Raw genomic sequence first — 27,935 nt, forward strand, 5'->3', positions numbered from 1 at the left:
AAGCTGGGGAAACACAAAGCCACTTTGTAGCTTGGAACTTGGTTTCAGTAGACGAGGTTTCAGTCCCTGCATGGCACACTAGGGATGTTTGATAGAGTAAAGTTGCCTCAAACTAGGTCTCCTGGCTTTCTTTAACCAGCTTTCAAGTCACTGTTCCTAAAAAAAAAAGTGTCTTTGTGTTCCCTCAGATTAAAAATGAATGTTTACTGGCTTACTAACAATCAGAAAATACTGGACTGTACTTGTAATATGAATGACACAATTACTGCTATTGTAGTTTAGATTTTCTACTGTCAGCTGGTCCCTTTCTTAAAATATGATGTGTTTAATGATGCCTGCATTACACCTGTTGGAGGGTAATGCAGCAGCAGCACCTCCACCCCACTAAAGTTCTGCCAACATCTGCTGTTCTTTCCAGGACCTGTAGAGGGTGCCAAAGCATTCCTGGACAATCCCAATTGAAAACAATGTGTTTTTGACCAACTTTGCTGTCTATAATTGATTGCTAGTGGACAAAAGATCGCATTTGCGCCATGGTGCATTGTGGTAATTAAGATACGAAATATTCCTCTCATTTACCAGTGTTGCTTGGCAGGCTATCTGTCTGAACAAAGTAGGTTGCTTGCTATAAACAATCCCATTGATTACACCCTTGTCACAGTGATAATGTTAATAAAGATAATGTTTCTTTAAGATTGGTCAACACTCTTTTCAGGAACATGCCTACTAATCGATGTGTCTCCTTTGAGTGAAATCATTGTCTCAAAAGATCCTTATATATATATATATATATATATATATATATATATATATATATATATATATATGTGTGTGTGTGTGTGTGTGTGTGTGTGTGTGTGTGTGTGTGTGTGTGTGTGTGTGTGTGTATATATATATATATATAAAATCAGTACACCTTTTCTTAAAACTTGATTTTTTTTTTTTTTTATAAGCAAGCAGATTGAACAGTGCTGCATTCAGGGCAAGATTTACTAAATGTTGATTAGCTTTAGATGTTATATTAAACTAGACATTTTGCACAGAACCCACACCAAGGCAGGACCTCCAGTGCCTTGCAGAACATAGTCCAGAAAGTCTCCAGTAAGAATGACCTCTTAGCCGCAGGTGCAGTACCTTGATTTTCCTTTTTGAATAACGTTTCTAGTTTCCACTCGGGTATCAGCTGGCACTGTTGAATGCGCAGTGCAACACGTCTGCACGTGCCGGTTAGATTTGTACGAATCTTTGCACAGAGTGCTGATGTTGGCAGAAGAGCGTGCCAAATATCTTTAATTAGTGTTTACTATTAGGAGCGTGTATGCTAAATATGATTCTGTGACACGTACACCCCTTCAAAGAATGCTGCAGTTGGAGCCTGGCAGTTATTTTGAGAGGAAAGCTTGGATAGTTGCCATTGAGTAGTTGAGGAAAGAACGTTCGTTTGATATGTCATACTTGCTACTTGTGAGTAGCCATGGGGTGGATACAAAACACATTTATATATATTTTAATGCACTTTCCAGTAATTCTACGAAAACAACTAAGTGTAACAGTCTGAATGAAAAGAAGAGGGAGATCTTAATATTTTTTTTTTCCAAATTAAAAGGGATTTACTGTATTGCTTTGCATTTAATGTACCTTTACAATAGATGCCAAATGTCATTATACTCAACCGCTGCAGTAAATCTTACTCCTTGATAGACTTAAAAAATGATCCAATCAGACCGCTGTGTTGCAAACAATTAAGACGCATTTTTTCAATTCTTGAGTCTGACAGGGCAGCTGTTCTGTTCACTCGTGAGCGACTTAAAATTGTTGCAATAAAGCAAAATGAAGAAGGGCAGATGTTTTAAGCTATGTTAAGCAGCAGAATCAGAGAGGCTTGACGTTAGTGGCATTTATTTAAATGTCTGAATCCTCACTGACCTTGAGAACAGAGCTCACATCTGCCATGAATGTGGTTAGTGGTTAGGATGGCTGGTTAGTTCACAGTGTCCAGAAAGCTTCGAAGAGGGAGGAAGCTAAAACTGTGTAAGTTAGTAAACTAGTTATCCAATAAGGTCAGCTTTCTGATGAAGTGCACAGGATAAACAGTGGACGCTGTAGAAAAACACTATTTCAAGAAATCATGTTTTGGGGCTAAATGGAACAAGATTGTAGGACAACTTCAGTAACTTTTTTGTAGAAGTTAAGCTGTGCAGGCTTTGTTTTGGAGCAGATGTAAAATCAAAACCTGACCCTTCTTCAAAGGGAAGGACTCTAAAGCTTGTGTACCAGCTAATTTGTTTTTAAATTTCAGTCCGACAATGTATGTATACCTAGGGTTATATTTTAATTGTGGTGTTTTAAGGTAACCCACCAAATTAAAAAAAAAATACTGTCATGTTTGATAACATGCTGGCTAACATTGCATAAAATGTCAATTAGGTCCTTTTTTATAGCTGCTATAAGGATAGCAGCTCCATAGTTCTAATTGAATCCTAGAAACGTAGCATGTAGATGTCTGCGGCTGAAAAACACATTCTCAAAAATGTGCATTGCTCCTGCGGTTTCTTCTTTACAGGATGTCCAATAACTTAACCAAGATCTAGTCTTAATGATTGTAGCCATTCAAGAGCCAGACATGGTGGGTCACTAAAAACTTCATACATCTTTCGTAAATATTCAACAAGGGTTTGAGATGTAGCTTGAAAATGTAAGTGTAGAGCTTGAAAAAGCGTGGACAGTATGTGTATTTCATACCTATGTCTTTGACACTTTAAAACCTATTGATAGAGAAATAAACTCACCATCTGAGTTATTGTGTTTCTGAGAGATTGTCATGCATGCATATTTACATTATGACCACCCATGACTCAACATCAAACTGGCCTCAGTGCTGGAATATTACTATTTGCTTGGTGTACACAGAGCTATATTCTACAATATTATTTCCCTTCAATCTTTTCAAGAGTGAGCATCTTAACAAATATTTTTTTTTTTTTTTTTTAATAAAGAGAAAAAGGCTTGACATATTTATTTATGTCTAAAAAGTTTTTAAAAAGTTTAAAAAGGGAAATTAAATTTTTTATGTTATTTTAAAATGGAATATAAACAGGCACTCAGATTTTTCAAACATGAAAATAAAAACTACAGATCATTCACTAGGGGCAGGGGGACAGGTTAGTGGTTACACTCTGGTGTACCAGCTATGTGAGAGCCCCTTTAAGGTACAGGACTATTTTAAACTCCTGAGCCTTACAGATGTATATTTTATAAATGCATATACAAAGTAATTCTAATCAAGAATAATATATTGGTTAAGTAAACTAAGATATTACATGCCCATGCCACTTTTCTCTTTTTGTGGTTTGGTAGCTTTATTGGGTTCATGTTTTGCTCTGATAAATAATGCTGTAATCTGAACTAAGGGACCTCAGTCCCTTTAAATTACAAAATCCTTTGCTTACTGTCAAATCAATGTCAATTCATTTGCACAGTAGCAAAACACATTTGCCAAGGCGTTTAGCTTACTGTGTGTGCGTTTAAATATTCAATTTCCTATTAAGGGAAGTGTTTGTAAGTTAGATTTGCCAGCCACTCTTTACCTGTCTGTTATAGAACCAATTTGAAGAAGTCTGCATCAATCTGTAGCCAACTGTTTTCAGATAAATTGGTGCCTTCTTAAAGTTGGCATGTGTTCTGCAGAATAAAGCCGCTCCTATATTTGCAATGAATTGCCTGCTGCCTTGCCTTAAGACCTACAGCTCCAGCCAAACGTTTTGCATCACCCGATATGGAATAAACTAATTTAGCTTCATAAAGTCGAATGAAACCTACTGAATAATGTTATGTTAACATATTGAATTACATACCGCTTTGTAGTTTTCTATATACTTAATGAAAACAATTGAAAGAAATGTGACCTTTCAAAAACATAAACTACTGTACTATATATTATGGCTTCTGGGAGACTTTTGTGATATCATTTAGTAGTTTAGTTGATTACATAATGTTAAATAAAATATCTAAATATATATATATATATATATATATATATATATATATATATATATATATATATATATATATATATATATATATAATAGATATTGTCTCAATCCTAAAATCCTAGGTGGTGCAAAACTTTTGTCCATAGCTGTATGCCTAAAGACATACCAAAAGTCTGAGAATGCAAGTATAATTAGGAATTCCCTTATAGTCAATGCAATAGATTGAGAATAATTCATTAACAGCTGCTTACTGCGACAAAAGTTAAGAGGCACAATGTGTGAATATCTCTGCTAATAAACTGTACATCAAAAGACAATTCAATTCTGGGCATTGTTTCTTTAGCAACATAGGGGTGCATTCTCTTAGCCATTCACTTCAAACTGTCATTAGCATGATTAGTTTTTCAGATTGGAGAAAAGCGCCCAATCAAGTCAACCCAGAAATAAACAACATTTCATGTAGGGACTTGTGGTTGGTCTAAAATGGTTTATTATTTGTTTTAGAAATGCAAATTGTGTTTTCTTTTTTTTCTTTCAGTCCAAAAATGTGCTAATAACAATTTCGACTAAATAGCTGTGAGATTTTAGCCCGACATGTTAAAATAAATAAGGGATAGCAGACAGAAAATAAGTACATTTACTCAGAATCCTCCTACCAAAAAAACTAAAATGTGGTTCTTTGACAAGAATGCCAATTTTACAATAACATGAAAAATGTCCAGCCTTTCGGAATCATGTGGGCAATTGTTCCTCAGTTGTTATCACCAATGAAACATGTTTTAACACACGTTATTGATACATTCAAGAATGAAAATACTTCTGTGGAGGATAAACTGAGGTTAAGAAATCCCTATTATATAACTGTAAAAGCTTAGCACAATATAAAGCAGTAACATAAATAGCATACACAAAGTATCAGTGACTCCTGTACTTTCAGAAATGTGGCAAGATGGTACATTCCTTTGAGCAGACAGGCAGTTTCTATTAGAAAGTGTTCCAGTCGAGCTGTCTGAACTCCCTCCAGCCCTGCGGTCCCCTCGTTCTCTTTCTGTGTCGTCTTTGCTCTGTGTAATGTATAGCTCTGTTATTCGCTCACATGCCTTTCCCATGTGGAATAAACTCTTCATTTAGTTTGCACTCCGGAAGGAGTTACTGAGGTTAGTAGGTGGAAATACAAAGAAAGAAAGAAAGAAAGAAAACACAAAACAGAAGAGGGCTCTTGTATCTGCGTCTGAGTCTGTACCTAGACTCTTCTCAGCACCAGTTGCTAAGGTGAAAACTGTCTGGCCATGGCTTCAAATTTTAATGACATTGTAAAACAAGGATATGCAAGAATTCGTAGCAGGCACTTGGGGGTAAGTACATTACTTTCCCTGTGTTAAAGTAGGGCATGGTTTTCTTTCTGATCTGCTTGCATTTTGTTTAGTGAAAAGAAGGCAATAGACTCATGCATGAAAAGCATTTAAAGAAAAGGATCCTTGCATTTTATAATATATTATACACTTTATGAGTGGAAGGCTTTTCTGTGTGTATATTTATTTATCAATGTATGCCTGTATTTATGATGTATTTACACTACAGAGATGTAGATGTGTAATAAATATATGGATGTGTGTGTGGTGTATATTAGCCACCTGGAATAAATGATTACAAAGTAAAAGAAAATGTCAATGAGTGAAAAGTTTTAGTCTGTATTACAGAGAACCTAAATTAAGCTGTCACAGGGAATGAACAAGTGCAGCTTAATAAGAGTTATTGGTTCCTCATTTATTAATATTGAAAGAGATAAAATGGCAGGTAACAACCATGTGGTCATAAAGACAGTTTACTGTGCTTTAAATCTAATAATGCAAGTACAATTAAACTAGAAATCATAAATCACTGTAACTGAATCATGTATTGTTACAGGTGGATGCATAGGATGTACAGTATTTGCTGTTCTGCTGGACATGTCTGGACTTTCTGCTTTGTAACAATTTCACATTATATATTGCCTTTGGTTTTTGTCACATCCATGTTGCTGCAACTGTAGCGTACATTCATTTCTGGTGATTCAAATAGTGCAGCAGTGAATGTGTGTCTGGATTTTCCAATTTCCAAGACGTTTATCATACTGATTTTACATTTAAATATTTAATTTGCTCTTTAGGGAAGTTACCCCCTCGCTCACTGTAGCAAGCTTTTCAAAAGTTCAGATGATGCGACAATAACTTTTGTTTTAATTGCTTTTGACATGACGTTTTCTTTGCAATAATTGACATTCTGTCTAGTCTTCAATGTAAATTTTTTTAAATATGCATTACCTAATAGAAGTAGTTGAAAATGCCTGCTCTATAAAACATTTGGGGGGGGGGGGGGGGGGGGGGGGGGGGCTACCGTTTCCTACATCGCATTATAATTTCACATGTGATTACATAGTACATTGTAAATGCACAACCACAGCACACTATTAAAAAAAACCTTTTAGTATTGTAATTACACATGTTGTATTATAACTGCACAACACATGTCTAATTGGTTAATACAAATGCCATTGTTTACTGTGTAATTAAAGACGTATGTAAAGTGTTACCAAGAAATATTTGTTAGCTTTTGCTTCAACAAAACATTTACATTTTATAACCTGCTACTGCTGCAAGATGTAGTAGGAGCATGCCTCTTTGTGACGTAATGGAAAGTGGATGTTAAGGGTGGATTGAAGCAGCAGGAGCTAAAGATGCTTTTGGGGAGTGAACAAACTGTACTATGAGCAAGATCTGCCTTTTGGTGAAACAGAGTACAGAGGAAGTCTAGAATACAGTTCAAAAGCATGGTTGTTGTGGGATTGCATTGTATAGATACAGCACTAGATCTAAAAACATTCTTTACCACCCCCACCCCCCCTTTTAAAAAGTACTCTTCAGATAAATGGGCACCTTCCTGCTTTTAGCAGATATTTTGCGAAATGAAAGCAGCGCTGATATTTGTAACAAATTGCATACTGCCGAGCAACAGAAGACCTTTTTCTTGACAAATGTCTCTGTCAACAGGAAGCCTAGATAATAATGGTTGAGAAAAACATGATGGCCATTGAGCAGTGTAATGTCCCCATATACCCTTCTCTGTTCATGGTAAAGTATAGCAAAGTGTAGCAAAATGTAGCAGCGCATATCCAAAACAAGGTTAAATGTTGTAAAACATATTTTATTTCCATTTCTATATTTATTTATGTATTTATTAGTGCTGGGACAAATATCTGAATATTATAAGGAATATTTTTGTCTATTCGGATACAAAAATCAGATGTTTGTATTCACTAGAAATGACAAAAATACATTGCACTTAGTTATCGCCTCGTCATTAAAAAATGACAAATGAAAAAGAGCTCTGTGTGATATGTGAGATTAATATATATTTTAAAAAATCAAATAAAACAAAGTAAACAAATCAGATTATGCACGCGCACTCAGTGATCTCTATGGAAGGCCATCTGGGTCAAAAATGCATTGTAGTGCTTTAGAGTGAGTCAGAATCTCATGGGCAGGCACGTCATTCTGAAATGCTTCACTAAACTGTGCCCAATTTGCTGGAAATGTTATGTAGTGATTTTTTATATAGATTTCATAAGTTATATATTTTTTGTTCCGACTTTTTGTTATGTGGAATGTAATAAATGAGAACCAAAACAGTGACCTTTTCCCCTCTTCATTTTATAACGTCATTTCCACGTTTGTTTTATTCGAAGTGTTTAAAGTTAAATTTCTGTTTTCGTTTGCTTGTTCAGCTACAAAAAGGCACAAGTAAACCTCATGTTATTACTTAATGAAAACATGTCGATGGCCACTGTTTACTGTGAAGAAACGGGTAAAGTAAGGCTTACACAATGCATACTTTTCTCCTGGGATATTTTTCTATTAATATGTTACATTACATATTATAACGTCTTCCTCTGCCAGTGTTCTGAGCATTTATTTTTAATTCTTAGCTTTTATTACTTTTTGAAAAACAAGGAATATCCGAACGAATATTTAAATTATGAGCGAATATCCGAACATGAAAATCCTGTGTTCACTAGTATTTATACATAAATATGGTATAACATTGTAAACAAACAAAAACATGTTAAAACTTAGAACTGCAGAATTACCAAGGCAAATGCTTTTATTTTGCATTGTCATTGTTTTATATCATCCATAACTACAAAATACACTGTCGGGACTTGTGGTTTATTGGGACATCCTCCTGCAGCACACAACAACCGTATACAGTACCACAAACTATCTTTCAATACCCTTCATATATACCACAAGCGTGGTTACATATAACGTGAGGTACATTTGTTATTCCACTAAAGTGTTGTGCTACTGAAATTCAGGACGGAGCTGCGCTTTGGTATTTCAAACAATACTGCCACCGATATGTGTTTTATAACAACTTGAAGTGTCTCAAATAATTTCCGATTTCTGTTGTTGTTTTGATTTGTACCCCTACTTCCTTGAGAATGCGTTTAGCCAAGAAATACCAACAACCGATCATCCTGCAGTCTTTCTAACCTGAACAGTTTGTAACCCTTTCATTAACACCGTTAAGGGTAGAAAACAAGAGAGGTCATCCTCAAGGCTGTATTTAAAAAGACGGTTGGGAAGAGGCCATACACACGGTTCGAAATGAATCTGCGTCGATGCATAGTCTGTTGACAATTAAACTAAACATCCGCCAAGTAAAATAAACCCTGAATTTATTGATTTAATATAAACAACTTACACATTGTATTGCTGTTTATTTTATATGCATGTAGTATAAGCACAATATTGAATGTTCGTTCGTGGTAGACATGTTTTTGTTAGCCTTATGGTGGGAAATAAAAATAGTATATCACGAACGAACATTCAGAATCTTCTTTAAGTATTACTCAATTGTTTTTTTTGCTGTAAAACAAGCATTTACAACATAATACTACTGCCAAATTTATATTGATCCTAATTACCAAGTTTTATCTAGGGGTAATTTAGTGTTTATCTTACATTGTAGATTTTGCACACCGTAAATCAAAGCTACATCGAGATTTAATTAAAAACAAAACATAAGCAAGGATATTAATTATTAAATACTCTTTTTTAATGCTGGTTACCTATGTTTTTCTGTGCTCGAGATTGAAAATGTTAGTGTCGTCTCAGGTGTATCGGCTTATATTATTAGTAAGTTGCCTGCTTTGTAACCTTTAACGGTGCTGTAGGGTGAATAGAGAAAACTGTAAAGCTGCAACTTCCACACTGTAAAAGAGCACCTACCTTTTACAATATTTATTATGTAATATAATGGCCTGCCCTGCCAGTGACTGTTTCAATTTCCAGATACAGAAAAAAAAAAAAAAAAAAAAAAAAAACAGATGATACATATATCCTTAAAAGATTAAGGAAAATGTGCAACTATTACAATTTTGTAATCGACAAAACAGGGTTACACTTTTCAATCTGCCTTTTGAGTGCAACGTGTGTGCAATCAATGGCTCCCATTACTCTGGAAAATCCATCAATGTCATAATTTATTTTTTTATATATTTTGTAGCTGCTCCTGATTAAGTGGGATACTGATTTAATCATTAATCAGCTTTATCAAGTCACCTGTGACCTTTTGAAGTGACCCAGAGACATAGAAGGACAATGCTGCCAACACCTTTATATGCAGGGGTACAAGCTGTTCAGATTAGAAAGGTGGCAGGTTGATTGGTTGCTGGCATTTCTTGGCTAAACACATTCTCAAGGAAATAGGGGTACAAATCAAAACAACAACAGAAATCGGAAATTATTTGAGACACTTCAAGTTGTTATAAAACACATATCGATGGTAGTATTGTTTGAACTACCGAAGCGCAGCTCCGTCCTGAAGACTAATAGTTTCGGAACGAAACTGGGGGGGGGGGGGGGATTTTCAGAAGTTGGTAAATGATAACTCCAGTCTTTTAGGATGTTAAACAAATAGTTGCAGTTGCAACAGCAGCAGCAACAAATGTAATAATAGAGCTTGAGTTCGAGCCTGAGTTGACAGACCCCGGCTGTGATGTGAGAGTGTACAGGACTAGGGTTCATTTCTTAGATTTACCAGATGTCAACCTCTGTCCGGCTCTGCGGAAAGACCTTGATTTGCATATGAAAATGAGCTGGGCTGTACCACTGCATATAAAGGTGTTGCCAGCATTGTCCTTCTATGTCTCTGGGTCATTTCAAAAGGTCACAGGTGACTTGATAAAGCGGGTTAATGATTATATCAGTATCCCTCTTAATCAGGAGCAGCTAAAATGTAAAAAAATAATTTTATGACATTGATGGATTTTTCAAAGTAATGGGAGCCATCGATTTCACACATGTTGCACTCAAATCACAGCAGCACCATGCATAAACATATGTGAACAGGAAGGGGTTCCGATCACCAAATGGGCAGGTGATTTGTGATGCATCCTATAACATCTGGAACATATGTGCAAATTTACCCGTCTCCGGTCATGACGCTTACATTTTGACACAATCTGCTGGTTGTCATTTTTTATTTGTCCTTTTTAGAAACAGAACTGAGGCATGACGACAACATATGGAAAATGTCAGAAATCCTAAGTCAAGGATGGATCAAGGCAAGGTCATAAATGTAGCAAATTAGTCAGACAGAGCCAATCCCATATTTATAGGAAGTAAAAGAAAACTAGACCCCTTTAGTGTGGGGTTGTGGGGTCATGGTACCCTACAGGAATATGTTGTCCAGTGTCACCTCACCAGTATGTAGGAGATAACCACATGGCACTCTGGATGTATAAGGTGATGATGAAGCTCAAGCTATTATGAAACGTTGAGAATTGAGTCAGTTATTTGGATAATGCTGATTGTGGACTCTAACATGTTTTCTTATCCAAACTGTTCTGAGTTGTTGCACCACAGGCTAACAGGATTTGAAATCCCAATGAAAGTGAATAGCAAAGAGATTACACTTCTCAGAAATATTTAAGTTATGTATTTGAATGCATGCTATTACTTTTCTTTCTAATCTGGCTTATCTATGAAAATCAATTCCCAAACGTATTGAAAATAGATTTTAGTTTTTAATGATGAAACCTAATTCAATGTATAGGTGTTCATAGCTTTCTTTGCACAATCTGAGGTTCAAAGCTTTTCTGTAGGTACCAATCTGTCTCATCAGAGTTCTACAGGGATTATAACAAAGTCAGTGTATGAGAAAGAAATAACCCTTTGAAATATGTATAGTTTATTGTCCTCTACAGGTGCAGATGAATACATCTGACACAGTGAGAGCATTCTCATCAGATTCCCATCTAAATCTGACTTGCACAAACTCCATACTTCTTTTCAGCAGGGAAACCAGGATGAACAAAATCAACACTACACTTACAGGCAGTGCAGTACTCAGGAGGATAACATAAAAAAGATCAAATTGGAAAATAGGTCAACATGTGGTGAACAGTAGTAAAAAAAAAAAAAAAAAACAAATACAAAATTAAAGTCAATTTAATTAGAGGTGAACAGATGGCCCCTTCCAAAGGCAGAACAGGCTGTTGCTATACATCTTCCCTCTGCATCGTCAAAAAGAACACACTGACCCTCAAAACAGTACTGCAGCACACATAAAAATGAGCGCCTTTATATATCTTGAAGTCTGTAGCATCCCCCAATTTATGAATGTTAGTGACAGCTGTTGACATAACACCGATTTAAAAGCACTTCAGATGCAATGACAATCAAGATATTGAATTAATTTCTTATAATTATTTTATTGAAATAGATCAAGCCCTTTAGCTTGGTAAGTAGCGTGAAGCCTGAAAAGAGGGTATGAAAGGACTAGGAGCCATGGGTAACAATCAATTATCATTTGTGAAAACCTAGTGTTGCTGTAGATTACTTTGTTTTGTGAGAATTTAAATGTTAAAGCACACAGAGCTGACAAGACCAGCACATCCTCGTTTTCCACTTCAAGACGTCACACAAAGGCGAGAGGCGTTGGAAACTCATGCGCCACAGGAAAGCCAGGGATTTGCAGTGGTACTGGGACTGAAAGCAAAATCGTGAAGCTTCTGAGAATTGAATGTTCTTTGAAACCCTTGGGACATAAGCACTGCTATGAAAGACCTCCAAGGAGCAATCAGTACATTTTCTTAATTTACGGCCTTGAAAAAAGACAGTGATGGCATTACATAACTCAAGGAATATTATCGTTATTAACATTTATAGGCTTAATTTCCTTTTGTTGTTGTTGTGTGTGTGTGTGTGTGTGTGTGTGTGTGAGTGTTTTTTTTTTTTTTAAAGTCATTGTATAACTATTCAGCCATCGTCTGCTCTGGAATGGAGATTGCCGTGTGGTGGATGGAAGTTATAAGGTTGCTAATAAGCAACTGTTTAGTAATACATAACCTCAGCTAAGCCAGCACTTTGCCTGTTTCAAAGTGGATGACTTGGCTAACACTCTGCAGTCCAGATATTTAATATGGGACGGATAATTCTGCAATGGATCAAAAATAAACTCCTAGATACAAAAATAAACTCTTTAACTTGAGTGTTGCCAGTGAGCTGTCATTTTCAGCAAAATGTTTGCTTGTACATGTATCACATTTTTTAGCAAATCAATTCATCTTCAATATTTTTCTAAATGCATTCCCACCCTTATTGTTCAGCCTGTAATTTTGGTGTCTTTTGCATTGTAACTTCCTTCATCTGCACAGAATATACAGTTCTGCCAGCCTATAATCCTAAAGGGCTACCAGAGTCCCGGTTGAATTTGATTTTGGTCTGCTGCTGATGTAAATGAACGAGTTTTCAAATCGCTCATTAGTCAATCCCAGTGGCAGATGGAAACATGGCTTCAATGCCTTGAAGCAGCCTGACCAGCTGTTAACCAGATACCAGCTCTGACCATCATAAAACAGTGCTGGCCATTGCTGAAGATGTGATTGGATGAGTGGGCTGGAATCTTGGTGGTTCTGGTAGCCTCTTGGAACTATCGCCAAGCTCTGAGTGATTTGTTCATTTATCTTTATGAATGGCTTGTTGGTCATCTGTTCTTTTCCACAGATATATTACAGATGCTGGCTGGTGTTCAAGAAGGCATCCAGCAAAGGCCCTAAAAGGCTGGAAAAGTTTTCAGATGAGCGAGCAGCCTACTTCAGATGCTATCACAAGGCAAGTCACCTTCATCAACTCCTTTTTATTAGCCTGAACTGAAATACCTTATTAGGTCCATCAGGAATTTGTAACACTTTGCCTACATGTTATTACTGTTAAGTCACATTTTTTTAAGGGGTGCATTCTAGCTTGCTAACAAACAAATGTTCATTTTTTTTTATTAATGTTTTTTAATTGTAAAAAAGGTTAGCTCTTGTAGGAATGCTCAAGCAGCAAACCCCTTTTTATCAACTGCAAGTCGATCACATGATTAAAATAAAGATATTACTGTTGTAATATCTATTAGCAAACTATTTTTTCCTTAGGTATTTGTATTTATTTATCTAACTTTTATTTAACCAGGAAAGTCCTGTGGAGACTCTCTTTTCAAAGGGAGACCTGGTCAAGAAAGTGGCATATAATAATAAATTCAAATGAGCACAACCAATACAAACAAGTTCATCAAATTACAAGAATCAGTTTAAGAGCACTGGGGAAAATGTTTTGTTTGACCTCCCGTAAAGGTATCAAGACAATAAGTTTCAGATCTGATCTGATATCTGATCTGAGCGGTATTAAATGTTAATCAAATGCATTATAACTCATGTTGTACTTTATTTTTAAATTATTTCATTTGAGTGGCCCAGTTGGAACAGTGTGATTTATGTGGTGTTTCATTTCTTCACTCTGAAAGTGCTACAGATTCACAAATTAAAATACAACCCCCCCCCCCCCCCCCCCCCCCAAAAAAAAAAAACAATAGAAAAAATATAATAGATACACTAAACATTAGATATTTGTAGCATGGAAAAGTATGATTCTTACATGACCGGCAGTTAAGCTTGTGTTTCTTGTTAAACAAACCAGTAATTTATTTGTAGACATTGATACAGTACATTAACGGTTCCCATCCATCAATGTTAGCTTTCTACATTTCCAATTGACTTAGATTTTTTTTTCCCCTCCTGAAGCGCACAATGAAAGCCCAAATACTGGCCTTTGTTCCTGGCTGGCCTGCAAAGCTTGAGCTATTATAAACATTGCAGCAGAGAAATGTGGATGACAAATGGTTGTTGCACTTATAAAGTGGGTCAGAAAACCTTTCAATGCCTCAAATCCTATTTAAACTGCCCTCCAAATCACTTGCACACAGCAAAGGCTCCTTAGAGGAGGCAAGGGAGGCAGAGCCTCCTCAATTATATATATATATATATATATATATATATATATATTATATATATATATATATATATATATATATATATATACACACACACACACATATATATCTATATATACATACAGTACTGTGCAAAAGTTTTAGGCAGGTGTGAAAAAAATGCTGTAAAGTAAGAATGCTTTCAAAAATAGACATGTTAATAGTTTATATTTATCAATTAACAAAATGCAAAGTGAGTGAACAGAAGAAAAATCTACATCAAATCAATATTTGGTGTGACCACCCTTTGCCTTCAAAACAGCGTCAATTCTTCTAGGTACACTTGCACACAGTTTTTGAAGGAACTCGGCAGGTAGGTTGGCCCAAACATCTTGGAGAACTGACCACAGTTCTTCTGTGGATTTAGGCAGCCTCAGTTGCTTCTCTCTCTTCATATAATCCCAGACAGACTCGATGATGTTGAGATCAGGGCTCTGTGGGGGCCATACCATCACTTCAAGGACTCCTCGTTCTTCTTTACGCTGAAGATAGCAGAATAAATTTGGGGCCAGTCAGATGCCTCCCTGATGGTATTGCATGATGGATAAGTACCTGCCTGTACTCAGCATTGAGGAGACCATTAATTCTGACCAAATCTCCAACTCCATTTGCAGAAATGGAGCCCCAAACTTGCAAGGAACCTCCACCACGTTTCACTGTTGCCTGCAGACACTCATTCGTGTACCGCTGTCCAGCCCTTCGGTGAACAAACTGCCTTCTGCTACAGCCAGATTTTGACTCATCAGTCCAGAGCACCTGTTGCCATTTTTCTGCACCAGTTCCTGTGTTTTCATGCATAGTTGAGTCGCTTGGCCTTGTTTCCACGTCGGAGGTATGGCTTTTTGGCCGCAAGTCTTCCATGATGGCCACTTCTGACCAGACTTCGGACAGTAGATGGGTGTACCAGGGTCCCACTGTTTTCTGCCAATTCTGAGCTGATGGCATTGCTGGACATCTTCTGATTGTGAATGGAAGTAAGCATGATGTGTCTTTCATCTGCTGCAGTAAGTTTCCTTGGCCAATGGTCCTCAACGTTGCCCGTTTCTTTGTGCTTCTTCAAAAGAGCTTGGACAGCACATCTGGAAACCCCTGTCTGCCTTGAAATTTCTGCTTGGGAAAGACCTTGCTGATGCAGTATAACTACCTTGTGTCTTATTGCTGTGCTCAGTCTTCCAATGGTGTATGATTTTTGACAGTAAACTGTCTTCAGCAACCTCACCTTGTTAGCTGAGTTTGGCTGTTCCTCACCCAGTTTTATTCCTCCTACACACCTGTTTCTGTTTCAGTTAATGATAATGATAATTGTTTAATCATACACCTGACTATATACAAAATACCTGACTTTGTGCAAGTGTACCTAGAAGAATTGAAGCTGTTTTGAAGGCAAGGGGTGGTCACACCAAATATTGATTTGATGTAGATTTTTCTTCTGTTCACTCACTTTGCATTTTGTTAATTGATAAATATAAACTATTAACATGTCTATTTTTGAAAGCATTCTTACTTTACAGCACTTTTTTAACACCTGCCTAAAACTTTTGCACAGTACTGTGTGTGTGTGTGTGTGTGTATATATATATATATATATATATATATATATATAAAATAAAATACAATTATTGGCTAAAATGCTTACAGTGCTAGCAGTGGCAGATGGTGTTCTGGTCCTGGAGGAGTCCAGAGTTTTTTTGTTGTTTTTTTTTAACCAGAGGAGGCTTTGCATGTGATGAAACTCCTGTCAATCTGAAACACACTACTCCCACTAGTAAATCAGGTGATCTGAGCACGGGTTTTAACTGGAGGAGCGACCCACATCCTCCCGCCCCTTCAAAAGCGCTGCTGTAATGCAGTTATATGTGCAGTTAATGTAGAAGTGTTGATTGAAATTGCTTCGTTTTGTTTTGCATCACCTCAGTGGTAAGAAACACAATATATGTTGTTGTTTTATTTTGGTGCTTGTCTTGTGAAGGCTTCAAATGTGAAATGCAGGATAACGCAGTTGGTCGGCTAATTAAGACTCCATTTTCCGTGCTAAATTATAATGAAAAACTCAAGATAAAATTTGAAGGAAAGCCATAACCAACATTGAAATTGCTAATAAGAACACGTCATTTTATTTGGTAGTAGAGCGTTACATTTGAGATTACATATTTGAAGGGAACAAGTCCATCTTTAATTGTCATGCATACTATACAGGACAGGCAGTTAGCTAATAAATAAATAAATAAATAAATAAATAACATTGCTGGGTGTTGCTATGTTAACAAGACACAACCTACTGTGTGTTTTTTCACTGTAAGCAAAGTTACCTCACAAATACAGTTATAGCCTTTCAGAGTGTCAAAAAAGGACTTTTACAACAGAACAATCCTCAGTAAAAGGCTTAGAAATTAAAAACCAACTCTAAAGTAGCACTGTTATCGTAGTTTATTTTTTTTTTTTACCGTAATGACTGATGACAGAGCAACAACTAAATCAGTTATTGTGCCTCCCGTGACAAAGAGGTCAGCAACCCCACTCCTTACACACCACTACCACACTGAAAAAATATGTACAGTGTAAAATCACAAAAATACGGAATACAATATATTATTTCACATTTTATAATACAATGTGGTGTTTTATTTTACAATAACAAATTATTCTAACTGCAGCATTTTCAATGATTGATGTTCCACGTGAACCTGTCTCAGTAATGATGACCGTGGGCCTTTCTGCATACCAGACTTGACTGAAGATTTCCATCCCTAACTTGAACTTAGTTTTAAATGAGATTAAAATTGTAATACATCAAGCATATTAGTTACCAATACCCAGAATATTCTTCAGTAGAATGGCTACTATCTTTTTCGTCATTCGATAAACTTTTATATCATACCTCAATCCATATCATCTCTCTGTGCGTCAGACTTTGCCTCCTCCTTCCCAGCCTCCACTTGTTTTTTTTGGCTTCGTCTAAGGGTGATGGCAGCTATCCTGCCCTTCTGCCCTTGGCTTCATACAATCTGACACTCCACTATCTGCCAACTCAATTATGGACAGGGGTACCTCAAAAGGCGAGGCCAAAGGCCAAAGAATATAATGAAAAAAAATATATAATGTAGTATTTGTCTTGCCTAAGCTTTTATAATTATTGTTCTTCTAGAACATGAGTTTTCTGACTGAATTGTTTACTTTAATTAGGTAGTGTAGGTAGAGTATTTGTGTGCCGTATCTATCAGGTGCTTAATTAACAGGAACGTTCAACCAAACTTTACCCTTATTTTAACTGTTTAAATGCATGCTCATTGAAGATTGGTAAAGTAGGACAACCAAAAGTTTCCCATTTTTAAGCCCTTTCCAATACTTTTCAAAGAAGTCTGTAAAACTGATATTTTTGTATAATATAAAATGATGTAAATGTGATTCGGTTCCTTGTGATATTTCTGGTTGACCTTTTAATACCTTAAAGGCACAGTGGTATAATAAACTACACATGGTTTGCTAATGCCATGAATTAATATGCACATTTTCTAATAAGAGCTGTCTTTTTCTAGGTGACAGAGCTGAATAATGTGAAAAATGTTATTCGGATGCCTAAGGGCACCAAGAAGCATGCAGTTGCTCTCATTTTTAATGATGACACCTCAAAGACTTTTGCTTGTGACTCAGGTGGGTCAAATACAAATCTGGATTAAAAGAAATGCAGCAAGGCTGGGGACGCAGAGAACCTCAAACTTTTTTTTATTTTTTATGTCTGTTTTACTTTGTAGAAATGGAAGCAAACGAATGGTGCAAAGTATTGCACATGGAGTGCCTGGGAACTGAAATACATGATGTCAGTCTGGGAGAGCCAGACCTGCTTGCAGCTGGTGTATACAGAGAACAGAGTGGTATGTACAGTATCTAGCCCCCAAGGTATTCATATCCATTTTACTATTCTTTATCAGTACAGCTTTTATTGCTCCCCTTCAACAAAAAACATTATGCATAGCTGTACATGGCCACAAGTTTTGCATTACCCTATAGAATGAACTAATTTTGCTTCACAGTCGAATGAAACCTGCTCAAGCATGTACTACCGTTATGGCTTCCGGTAGACTCTTTGATTACATGATGTTAAATAAAAGATCTAAATTATGTTCATGTAGTTGTTATTTTTAATTAGGTCTCAATACTAAAATTGCAGGTGATGCACAACGTTTGGCTATAGCTATACAAGATATACTTCCCCTAAATAAGCCTCTGCTGCTGACAGGCGCACTGCATGCAGTTTCTCTTAACGGAATTGCTTCTACTTTCTCTTCAGAGAGGTTCCATGTTTATTTAATGCCATCTCCGGTCCTGGATGTCTATGGGGAGTGTATTCTTCAGATAACATCTGAGACAATCTGCCTTTGGGATATCCAGCACCCGAGGCTCAAACTCATCTCCTGGCCCCTCTGTGCACTCAGACGATATGGACGTGACCCGACGTGGTTTACTTTTGAAGCGGGCAGGTACAATCTAGTGTCAGAGACTCATTCCTATATTATATAATACACAGGTTGTAGAATGATACCATAGTTTTTAAAATCTAATCTCCACTGTCATCCTTGTTTATTTCAACTGCCAGTTTCTAACATGTTTTATTGACAAGGTACCCCACAAACAGCGTTGTCCATTTCAGTGTAATATTTTGAACGCTGTGCCATTCCCCTGTCCAACGTTTTCAGCAAGAAAGCATGGAGGCCCATGATAAACTAAGTTTAAAAACAGGTTTCACAGACCTCATGTTGCCTTAGGTAGTGTTGTCACAGTGTAGAGCTAATCTAGGTCTGTGAAACTAGCAGCCATTCTCACCAGTATTACAAAAACATAAAAAAAAAAATCTCTAATATGTTTTGCTTCTTGAGCTGTGACTCATCATAAGGCACAATTTATAACATCCAACTGCTACAAGAAGCCAGACCATTCTTACTGTACCGTAATAACATAGTTGCAGGATTCAGGCTAGGGAGATGCGTGTCACCTTTGCTAAATTACTCATGTGCAACCTAAAGAAAAACAGTCAACCAGTTCTAGTTTGTACTAATGCAGAGCATTAAATAAACAACCTAAGAAAATGTGAGTGCAAGGAAGAGGCTGTTTGGTCCACTAGCACACCTTTGCATAGGATGTTGAAATCCAACACTACTGAACTGTATAGTGGGGTTAGTGTTAAAAGAGACTTATGGGACAGCAATACAGATTAAAAGTAACAATATCACACTGTTTGTCTCAGGATGTGTGATACTGGTGAAGGGCTGTTCACCTTCCAGACGCGAGAAGGAGAAGCAATTTACCAGAAGGTGCACACAGCTGCGTTGGCCATCGCTGAACACCACGAGTGGTTGATAAAAAATGCTAAGGTATGCATACTACTAGACAGTTATCAGATATGCACTTGTACTGCAAGCTGTAATCTGATAATACAGCATAAACACTTGAGGACTGAAGTAGTACACACTTTAAAGAAACAGTTGTATGAGAATTGTGTAAGGGCAGTTGGATCACAGTTGTGATTAAGACTATATTACAAAACATCTATAAACGAACATTCTTATTACATTTTCATAATTACTAGTACTAGCGGAATGCTTCACTTGACGTTATACAATAATAAGAAACTTTGTTAAAACGCCGTAGTTATATGATTTACATTGCTGTAGGATGTTGGTTTTAGTAGCCGTATTATTGATAATTGTGCTAACTCATCTTGCATTGTTTCTAGCAGGTTTCATTTGACTTTATGAAGCAGAATTAATTAATTCTATAGGGTGATGCAACATCTTTGGCCATAGCTGTATATTTTTACTGTTACCTGATAATTGTTTAATTTTGGTAATCTTTAATTTTGGGTGAATTTGAATTTCAACATTTAGAAACATTGCTTTTTTTGTTTTTGCTGTTTTCATGAATACTTTTTTAATAAGATGTAGTGAATATTTAAAACTAACACACTTCCTAGACCGTGTATCTCTCGTACATACACCAGCCTGGATCTGCAGAATCTGTGAAGACAGTGCTGAGTACTATAGGTGCACAAAGTAGCCTTTCTGTTTCTCTTTATAGAACTCTGGCAGCTCCAGAACAGTGCCAATTTGACGATTCCTATTCTAGAACTCTCGCTTCATCTTGTACAAAAGGTGACAAGAGGTTGTTCTGAAAATGGGTCACTTTTCTTGCATGTGCTTTGTCATCTGGCAGGTGTACAAGCCCTGAGGAAAGGAATTCAGATTTAACTCTGAGCCAACTGCTAACACTTACTGTAAAGTGTCTCTAAGTATGGTGTATTTACCTAGTACTGTAGTTACTTAGTAAATACATACTAACTTACACATAATTACAATGTTGTCATGCATATATTGTGCAAAAAGTTGCACATGTTAAGTACATTGTAACAATGCATAACACGTACACATGTATTTACTATGTAAATACACAGTAATTAGAGGCACTTATTGTAAAGTGTTACCAGCCAACCTAATGTTTATCCTCAGTCCCAAATCAAAGATGGACAGCCAGTCCTGAGAGATTTAAACACAGCTGTGAGTTTTTTTCTGCCTGAAGCTGGACGTGCCACAGATTACACACACAGTTAATCACAAATAACTCAGTCAGCCTTATCAGACCTCCAGAGATTATGTTTCTATAATAACTGACAGCTCATACAAGGCTTAACTTATGGTGTTTCAGATTCCATGTATATTTATAATGCTGTGTGTAGTCATTCTTTGTTAACAAAACAGCATAGCATCGGAAGGTGTAACTTGGCAGCCGAAACAGAAGATTCATATCGAATTTTTAAATGGATATTATTCCTATGATAGTTCATTTAAAGTCACATCAATCGGCAGTCATTGTTTTCCAGTATAACCTTCTCTGAGCTAGCTGGGTGTGTAGACACTGCTGGGGACTCTCGCAAGAGCAGGTGTGAGGATTCTTGAAAGGTCTGTATATTAAATCTGAAGTAACTGCCACTTTCTGCTGGTGCCATTTAAAGAGCCGCTGAGCAGAGTAGGGTGACTTGTTTCCTTTCTGCTACTGGGGCTGAGTTGAAAGCATTATGAAAACAATCTTCCATCGGCTGCTTAGCGATATCAAGGTGGTTTGAAATGATGCGAGTTTGGAATACAGACTCAGTTCATTCCTTTCAGCCCAGACACATTAAAGGACATGCAAACCTGTACGATCACAAGTATAGAAATATCTTTGTAAAGATCAAAGTGAAATTGCAAATAGAGAAAATAAGTTTTCAGTCTTAAGAAACCTAAAACCCAAAACTAGCAACGTTGTTTATTGTATATTTTGCCAAATATGTAACAAAATTAAGTGTATGTACGTCATTATATAAAGAAATCACCTATCAAACATACAAATTAAAACAGTTTCTGAACCAATAGTTCAACACTTTAATTTAAATTAACAACATGAATGACCTATACTTTGTAGTTTTATAAGAAATAACATTAGATAATGTACAATACATAAAGGAAAATAAATGAATAAATAGACTCAGTACCAAGATGCCTGAAGGCTTAATTATTTTTGCTTGACTCCTCAAATGTAAAGCATGTAGACAGTGGTGTAATGAGTAGTCATTTAGAAATTCTTAAAATAACGTCTGCAAACTTTAAGGCAGACTTTAAAGATAGAAATAAAAAATGAAACTATAAATAGAGATTTCATCTTATGACAGGATTATCTGGGAGACTTTGGAGGTTCAGATAATCCTCTGATAAAGAGATTGTCCTATACCGTGGTGGCCTCTGTCTTTGAAATTCAAGTAGCAAGTTTGGATGGGAATCGATGGATGGTTGTTTATAAGGTTAAAATATGCGATATATAATATATAGTATATATATAATATATCATATAATATATATATATATATATATATATATATAATATATGAATGTGTTCTCTATTTTTATATACTTAATAGGACTTGCATGTGAAGTCTGTGCTTGCCTTTACTCATTATAGCTATGGTATGTTCTGAATGCTGTAAGGCAGATTGCAGTGTATTTAAACACATAGGGCTCCAGATTGAAAGTGAATGTTTTCACTGAAACTATGTGGGGATCCCATTTTTTTCAATAGCCCATGATAGCTTATAGGGCAAGATGCTATTTTCATATCTCACAACTGCGAGGGCTCTGAAATAGAGGTCAAACTACTGTATGTATCTTGTTTCATCTAGTTTATCATCCTCTCTCGTCCATTAATCAGGCCTGGGTTTAGGGTACAGATTGTATTATGCACACATTAGGAGTTAGGAATTACTGTACAGTTCTGTTTTTCTTTTCATTTTTCACAGAATGAAATGAAGATGAGCGAAGGAGCATCCCCGTTCAGTTCTCTTCCTCGCAGCACCTACTGGAAGCACATAAACAAGCAGCTCAGTCCCAAACAGCTGAACCACATGCAGGGTACTGGATTCTTCTAAAGGAATGGTTTACTATTGTACCGCCTCAAAATCATGTCAGGTTTGCGCATGAGTTTCTTCTGTGTTCGTTTAGAGCTGTGGTGCACAACTCGGTCCTGGAGGGCAGGTGTCCCTGCAGGTTTTTATTCACTGCTTTAGATCATAGTTCTATGGTGAAATGGGGCTGCAGCTGGAAATATAGCCTGTTGGAACACATCATTTTTATTTATTTTGGGGTTTTAGTGGTTTAGCAAAGCAGGACTGCTACTATGAGAAAAAAGGGGGCATTTTTTTTTTTTTTGTCATCAGCCAAAACTTGATTAAAATTAAGTAAAATATATTACACAGTATGTATAAAATCTACCCAGGTTTATTTCTTGCTTTTTTTCAACAGTGTATAATAATGTATTTCATGTTCAATTTTGAAATGTCATGTTTTTCAATTTAAATAAATAGATATAAACCTACAGAGCGATGTGCAGTCCAATGTTAATGTAACATCATTCAGCAGGTTTCATTCGACTTTATGAAGCAAAATGAGTTAATTCTATATGGTGATGCAAAACTTGTGGCACTTTGTTAATGGGGATCAGTAAAACTTTGGTCATAGCTGTGCTGTACAACATGCCAGTCTCCTTAGGTGTTTGGGGACATCTAGTGGCCATTTTGCTTTACTCTAATGTACTAATTTTTACTGTATATCTAATTAATAATAATGACAGCAAGAAGGATAATGGTTCAAGTAGTTTTATGAAATGTCAGTGACTATTGTAATTTAACACAGTTATACTGTCCTTATTAAAAGTTGCCATAAGAAGGTGCTATGCAAAAACCTTATAATTTCATGTAATGAAATGAATAACCCTTGTTTTCTTTGTTTATTTACCTAAAGCCAATTCTAGTCCATTAAAGATTGTCAATGAGAAGACATTCTCGAGTTGCAGATGAAGACAGCCCAACCCCTGGAAGGATTCTGAGAGACAGTTTCTTTCGGAATGGAAGAAAAGTCAGAAAGCCACCAAAAGGAAAGATTTTGAATTTCATTTTTAGACTTGTTTACCTTCCTGGATGAATAAGGCATTTTTGGAATAGAAGAATAGCTTTTCTTTGTTACCATATTTTTTTTTCTGTACATATGGTTTTACTAGTAATGTACAGTATGTGTATGTCTTGAATTTGTATGTGTCTTGTTTGTTTCACAAGTTTATGGTTACATTATGTATTATAATACAGTAGAATTGAGAAAACAACAAGTATTACATGATTAACTTTATCAGAAGTAATGTTTATTATGTGTGCACTGCCACTGCTACAAAGGCATCGGTTATAACCTACCCAAGGGGTTCCAATATGATGAGCCTGCAACTCCAGCAGCTCTTGAAGCCCCTCCACACACCTGGACTGTTCATGCCTGAGATGTTGCAGTATTCACAGCTGCTACTTTTTTATTTTATTGCATCAGAATTTCAACTATCATAATAGGGTCACCCAGCTGTTACAGTGTAAAATCATTAAAATCAAAACCATTTTCTATACTGGCACATCCCAGTTGTCCACCCACTAACTTATTGAGAGTTTTGAAATGGACAAGCGTGGTATGTAATGTATTACATCTTAACTGCCCATGCACTTCTTTTTTTGATTTTGTATTTTAATGAGTAGTTTATATCCCATTACCTTGTCTCACCTGCAGGGGTCATCATAATCTATAGCAGAAGCATCTTTGCATTTTTGGAAATATGATCATTAAATGTTTCCACCTCCTAGAAGTAGAGATGTTTTTAAGTGACAGAAAATATGTATATTTAAACTATAATTTCAGAAATGGGAATTTTCATGGGGACATTTTATGTAAATCGTGAAATCTGTGACAGTATTACAGCCTTACTTAGAGCCAGTTATTAATCATTTCCAGCAGAAAGTACACAGTTGGACCTTCTAGTCCAGCTTTTTGTTCCAGTCTTGCTCAAACAGATCTAATTAAAGAGTTACATTTGATTTTTGTTAAATGAAAACCAGGAGCCACAGGGGGTCCCCAGGACCGAGTTTGAGAAGCCCTGGTCTAATAGGACCTTGTTGAATTAGCACTTGTGAAATGGTATAAGAGCCGAGTAAATACAGTTTAGACAAAGCATAAGTAAAATAAGAGGATACATTTTATATTTTGGACTAAAAATACCCAGCCAGATCCAGCTCATGATAAAGAGTGGAAGTAAAATGAAGCTTCAGAAAGTTTACACAATAAAACAATAGTAACCCTTCCTTTTAAAATCAATAAAGAGCAACATGGTCATGGAGAGAGTACATGCAAACATAACGAAACAGGAATAATGATACTGAAACAATAGGAATAATGATATTGAAACAGGAATAATGATATTGAAACAGGAATAATGATATTGAAACAACAGGAATAATGATATTGAAACAGGAATAATGATATTGAAACAGGAATAACAATATTGAAACAACAGGAATAATGATATTGAAACAGGAATAATGATACTGAAACAACAGGAATGATGATATTGAAAAGGAATAATGATATTGAAACAGGAATAATGATATTGAAACAGGAATAATGATGATATCGAAACAGGAATAACAATATTGAAACAACAGGAATAATGATATTGAAACAGGAATAATGATATTGAAACAGGAATAATGATGATATTGAAACAGGAATAGTGATATTGAAATGGAAAGTGTTAGGCCTATGTCTTATTGTATCCCCAACATATTGTATTTCCTTTTGAACTTTGATTCAGTATGTGAATTGATATTAAAAAGCTACTTTTCTGTTTGCCTCTGTGTTAATGATTAAATAAAAACTGTGATAGTCTTTACTATATGTACATGTGATTGACCTTTCATTAACAAGCAAATAACAGCACTAGGAATCAATTGAGACATCACATACAATTTTACATGGGTGACAACTACACATCTGAACTTACTTCAGTAGTGCTTATTGTTATACACTGACCCTATGTATATGATGTTCATACAACAATGTATTCATAAATGTATTTAATGCAAATACATATTTATTCCCAAATCAGGTTTATCACGTGAAAAGGGTGACACGAGTGCACATTTTTAAGTATGCAGGCTAAAAAGGCTTTCAATGAAACTTCAACTGGTATGCAACTCTTTAGACTCATTTAGTTAGTCATGGCTTAATGAGAAAGACTAGGTTTGGCTATGTTAATAATACAAGTTACACTTTTTTTTTTTTTTAGATTAATCTACATTTTAAAACCAACCTAGATGTGTGTAAATGACTACATAACCCTTTCTCTCATCTCTCTGTCTAAAGTCTATTTTGCCCTCTGTCCTAATTCTATATCCACTGTTAACTGCACCTCACTTATGTATGAGGCTGTTATTTTGTGGCTTGAACTGAATGAATCCACTCCCTGCAATAATTTATTCAAACAAGACTTTATTAACATTATGCAATAGAAATGCAGAAAAGGCAATACTTCCCAATTCCAGAGGTGTACAGTAGTTCTAACTTACCTATATTTCTACAGCACTTGTTTAAATCTTTCATGACTGTTTGGTTTTCACAATAGGCCACATTGTTCTGCACCAGTCATTAAGTTCCACTACACCTCCCCGACCTTAACATCTGCTTATCTTTAACATTCTGTTTGAATCTTTATCTGGGTCACACCAGCATTACATGTTCTTGCAGGTTCAGTAACTATTTCCATGGACTCCCTAAAACTCTGTACATTATGTAGTTAACTTTTTATTCAGTCACTGCCCACATTCTGCTCCTTCTTGTTCAGTTCTATCTAATAATACAATGAGCTCATGTGGCTTTCCCATAGATACGCGCCTGCCAACCAAAAAGACAAAATGGCTATGTGACAGAAATACAATGAGTTCTAGTGATAAATCTCCCTCCCGACCAGTGAGGGCGCTAAAGAACGGGAGGAGAAGTATCTGGAAGGGCTGGCCTGACAGTTCTTTTCTGGGACCGGGAAGTCGGTCAGCCTGGAAAGAAGCGAGACTCTGTTGTAAGACCATATTGACCTGAAAGGTAAACGAGGGGCAGCTGCAAGTAATAAGGCAGCTGCAACCGTTTACCTAGATGTCATGCGGGAGTACATATAGGGGCCAGGGTAACGCTGATCTTTTCCTTCGTTTGGGTTAAACGGTGGGAGAAAGAAGGACTAAGGAGCTCTCAGAGTTTAAAAAACCCATACATGTGTTGTGGGTTAGTTCTGTCTATCAGTAATTGTCTGTTCTTTGTCTCACCAGTAGACAGTTAAAGCACACCTCCGGAGCTGTTGCAAGGAAAGCACTATCCGGAGCACCACTGCACTGAGTACCTGCATGTTTGCATTCACCCAGGACTGGTGCCCGTGCCATTATTTTTGTTCATTATTGTTGTGTATTGCCAGGGATTTATTATTTGACGGTCACCAGACCTGGAAAAAAAAGAACCAATAAACACATATTCACCGAATCACAGTTGTCTGCTTATCACTCCTGCACCGCATCACTGCTACACCTGTTCCCCTTACCAGCCACTTTGCCACAGGCTATTGAGTCCAAACCTCACACAAAGTCATTCATTAAATGGCTCCACATTTCTGTGTCTGCACCTGCTAGCTAACATCACTTCATTTAAAACTGTTTCCTCGGATTCTGGTTACTGTACTGCTCTTAAAGTATTGGTGAGGATTGATTTTGTCAATTGCTTTTAAGATTTACATAGGAGGTAGGAGTTCTGTTCCAGCATGAACATTTAATTCGCATGAAAATTCAAATTTGGGAGATATAAATGAATATGCACAGTGGAGCACTTTGGGTGGGTAAGAGGACTGCAAAGGGAAGTGAAATGAGAAACAAGAAGGCACTCTAATATCATAAAAGACAGGGTCAACTGTGTGTATCATAAATCATGGCTTAATTGCCATAATACATAGTTAATGCCATCATCCATGTCATTAAAATTATCAGTTGGCAGTGTTCCGTGCATGAGACGACATTGTACCAGGATGTTCTGAAACCGGGTATTTTGAGACTGGCTTCATGATTATTATATTGGACACCACCTAAGAATGGAGCTGAAGATGTTATGTTGTTGTGTGAGTCAAGATACATGTGGCTGAAAGCAAGTCCCAGAAGTGTAGGCC

The 27,935-nt window shown here is 36.4% G+C and overlaps 1 protein-coding gene across 1 annotated transcript; it reads left to right on the plus strand.

Annotated features, from left to right (window-relative positions):
- The first annotated feature begins 5,033 nt into the window (after nucleotides 1–5,033).
- On the plus strand, nucleotides 5,034–25,612 carry LOC121297784 (docking protein 5-like). Its single transcript, XM_041224282.1, has 8 exons — nucleotides 5,034–5,347; nucleotides 13,043–13,150; nucleotides 17,888–18,002; nucleotides 18,104–18,223; nucleotides 18,640–18,829; nucleotides 19,594–19,720; nucleotides 22,672–22,783; nucleotides 23,672–25,612. The coding sequence occupies exons 1-8, from the start codon at nucleotides 5,282–5,284 to the stop codon at nucleotides 23,725–23,727; spliced, it is 894 nt and encodes a 297-aa protein (XP_041080216.1). The 5' UTR covers nucleotides 5,034–5,281; the 3' UTR covers nucleotides 23,728–25,612.
- Nucleotides 25,613–27,935: the final 2,323 nt, after the last annotated feature.

Source organism: Polyodon spathula, chromosome 23 (genome assembly GCF_017654505.1).
Source record: "Polyodon spathula isolate WHYD16114869_AA chromosome 23, ASM1765450v1, whole genome shotgun sequence".
Classification (NCBI taxonomy): Eukaryota; Metazoa; Chordata; class Actinopteri; order Acipenseriformes; family Polyodontidae; genus Polyodon; species Polyodon spathula.

Excerpts from the sequence above, each read along its gene's own strand:
- LOC121297784 (XM_041224282.1), top strand. The coding sequence starts at position 5,282 with ATGGCTTCAAATTTTAATGACATTGTAAAACAAGGATATGCAAGAATT. Across the intron at positions 18,003-18,103 it reads GACTTTTGCTTGTGACTCAG|AAATGGAAGCAAACGAATGG; the intron begins GTGGGTCAAATA and ends TTTACTTTGTAG. Across the intron at positions 22,784-23,671 it reads ACAGCTGAACCACATGCAGG|CCAATTCTAGTCCATTAAAG; the intron begins GTACTGGATTCT and ends ATTTACCTAAAG.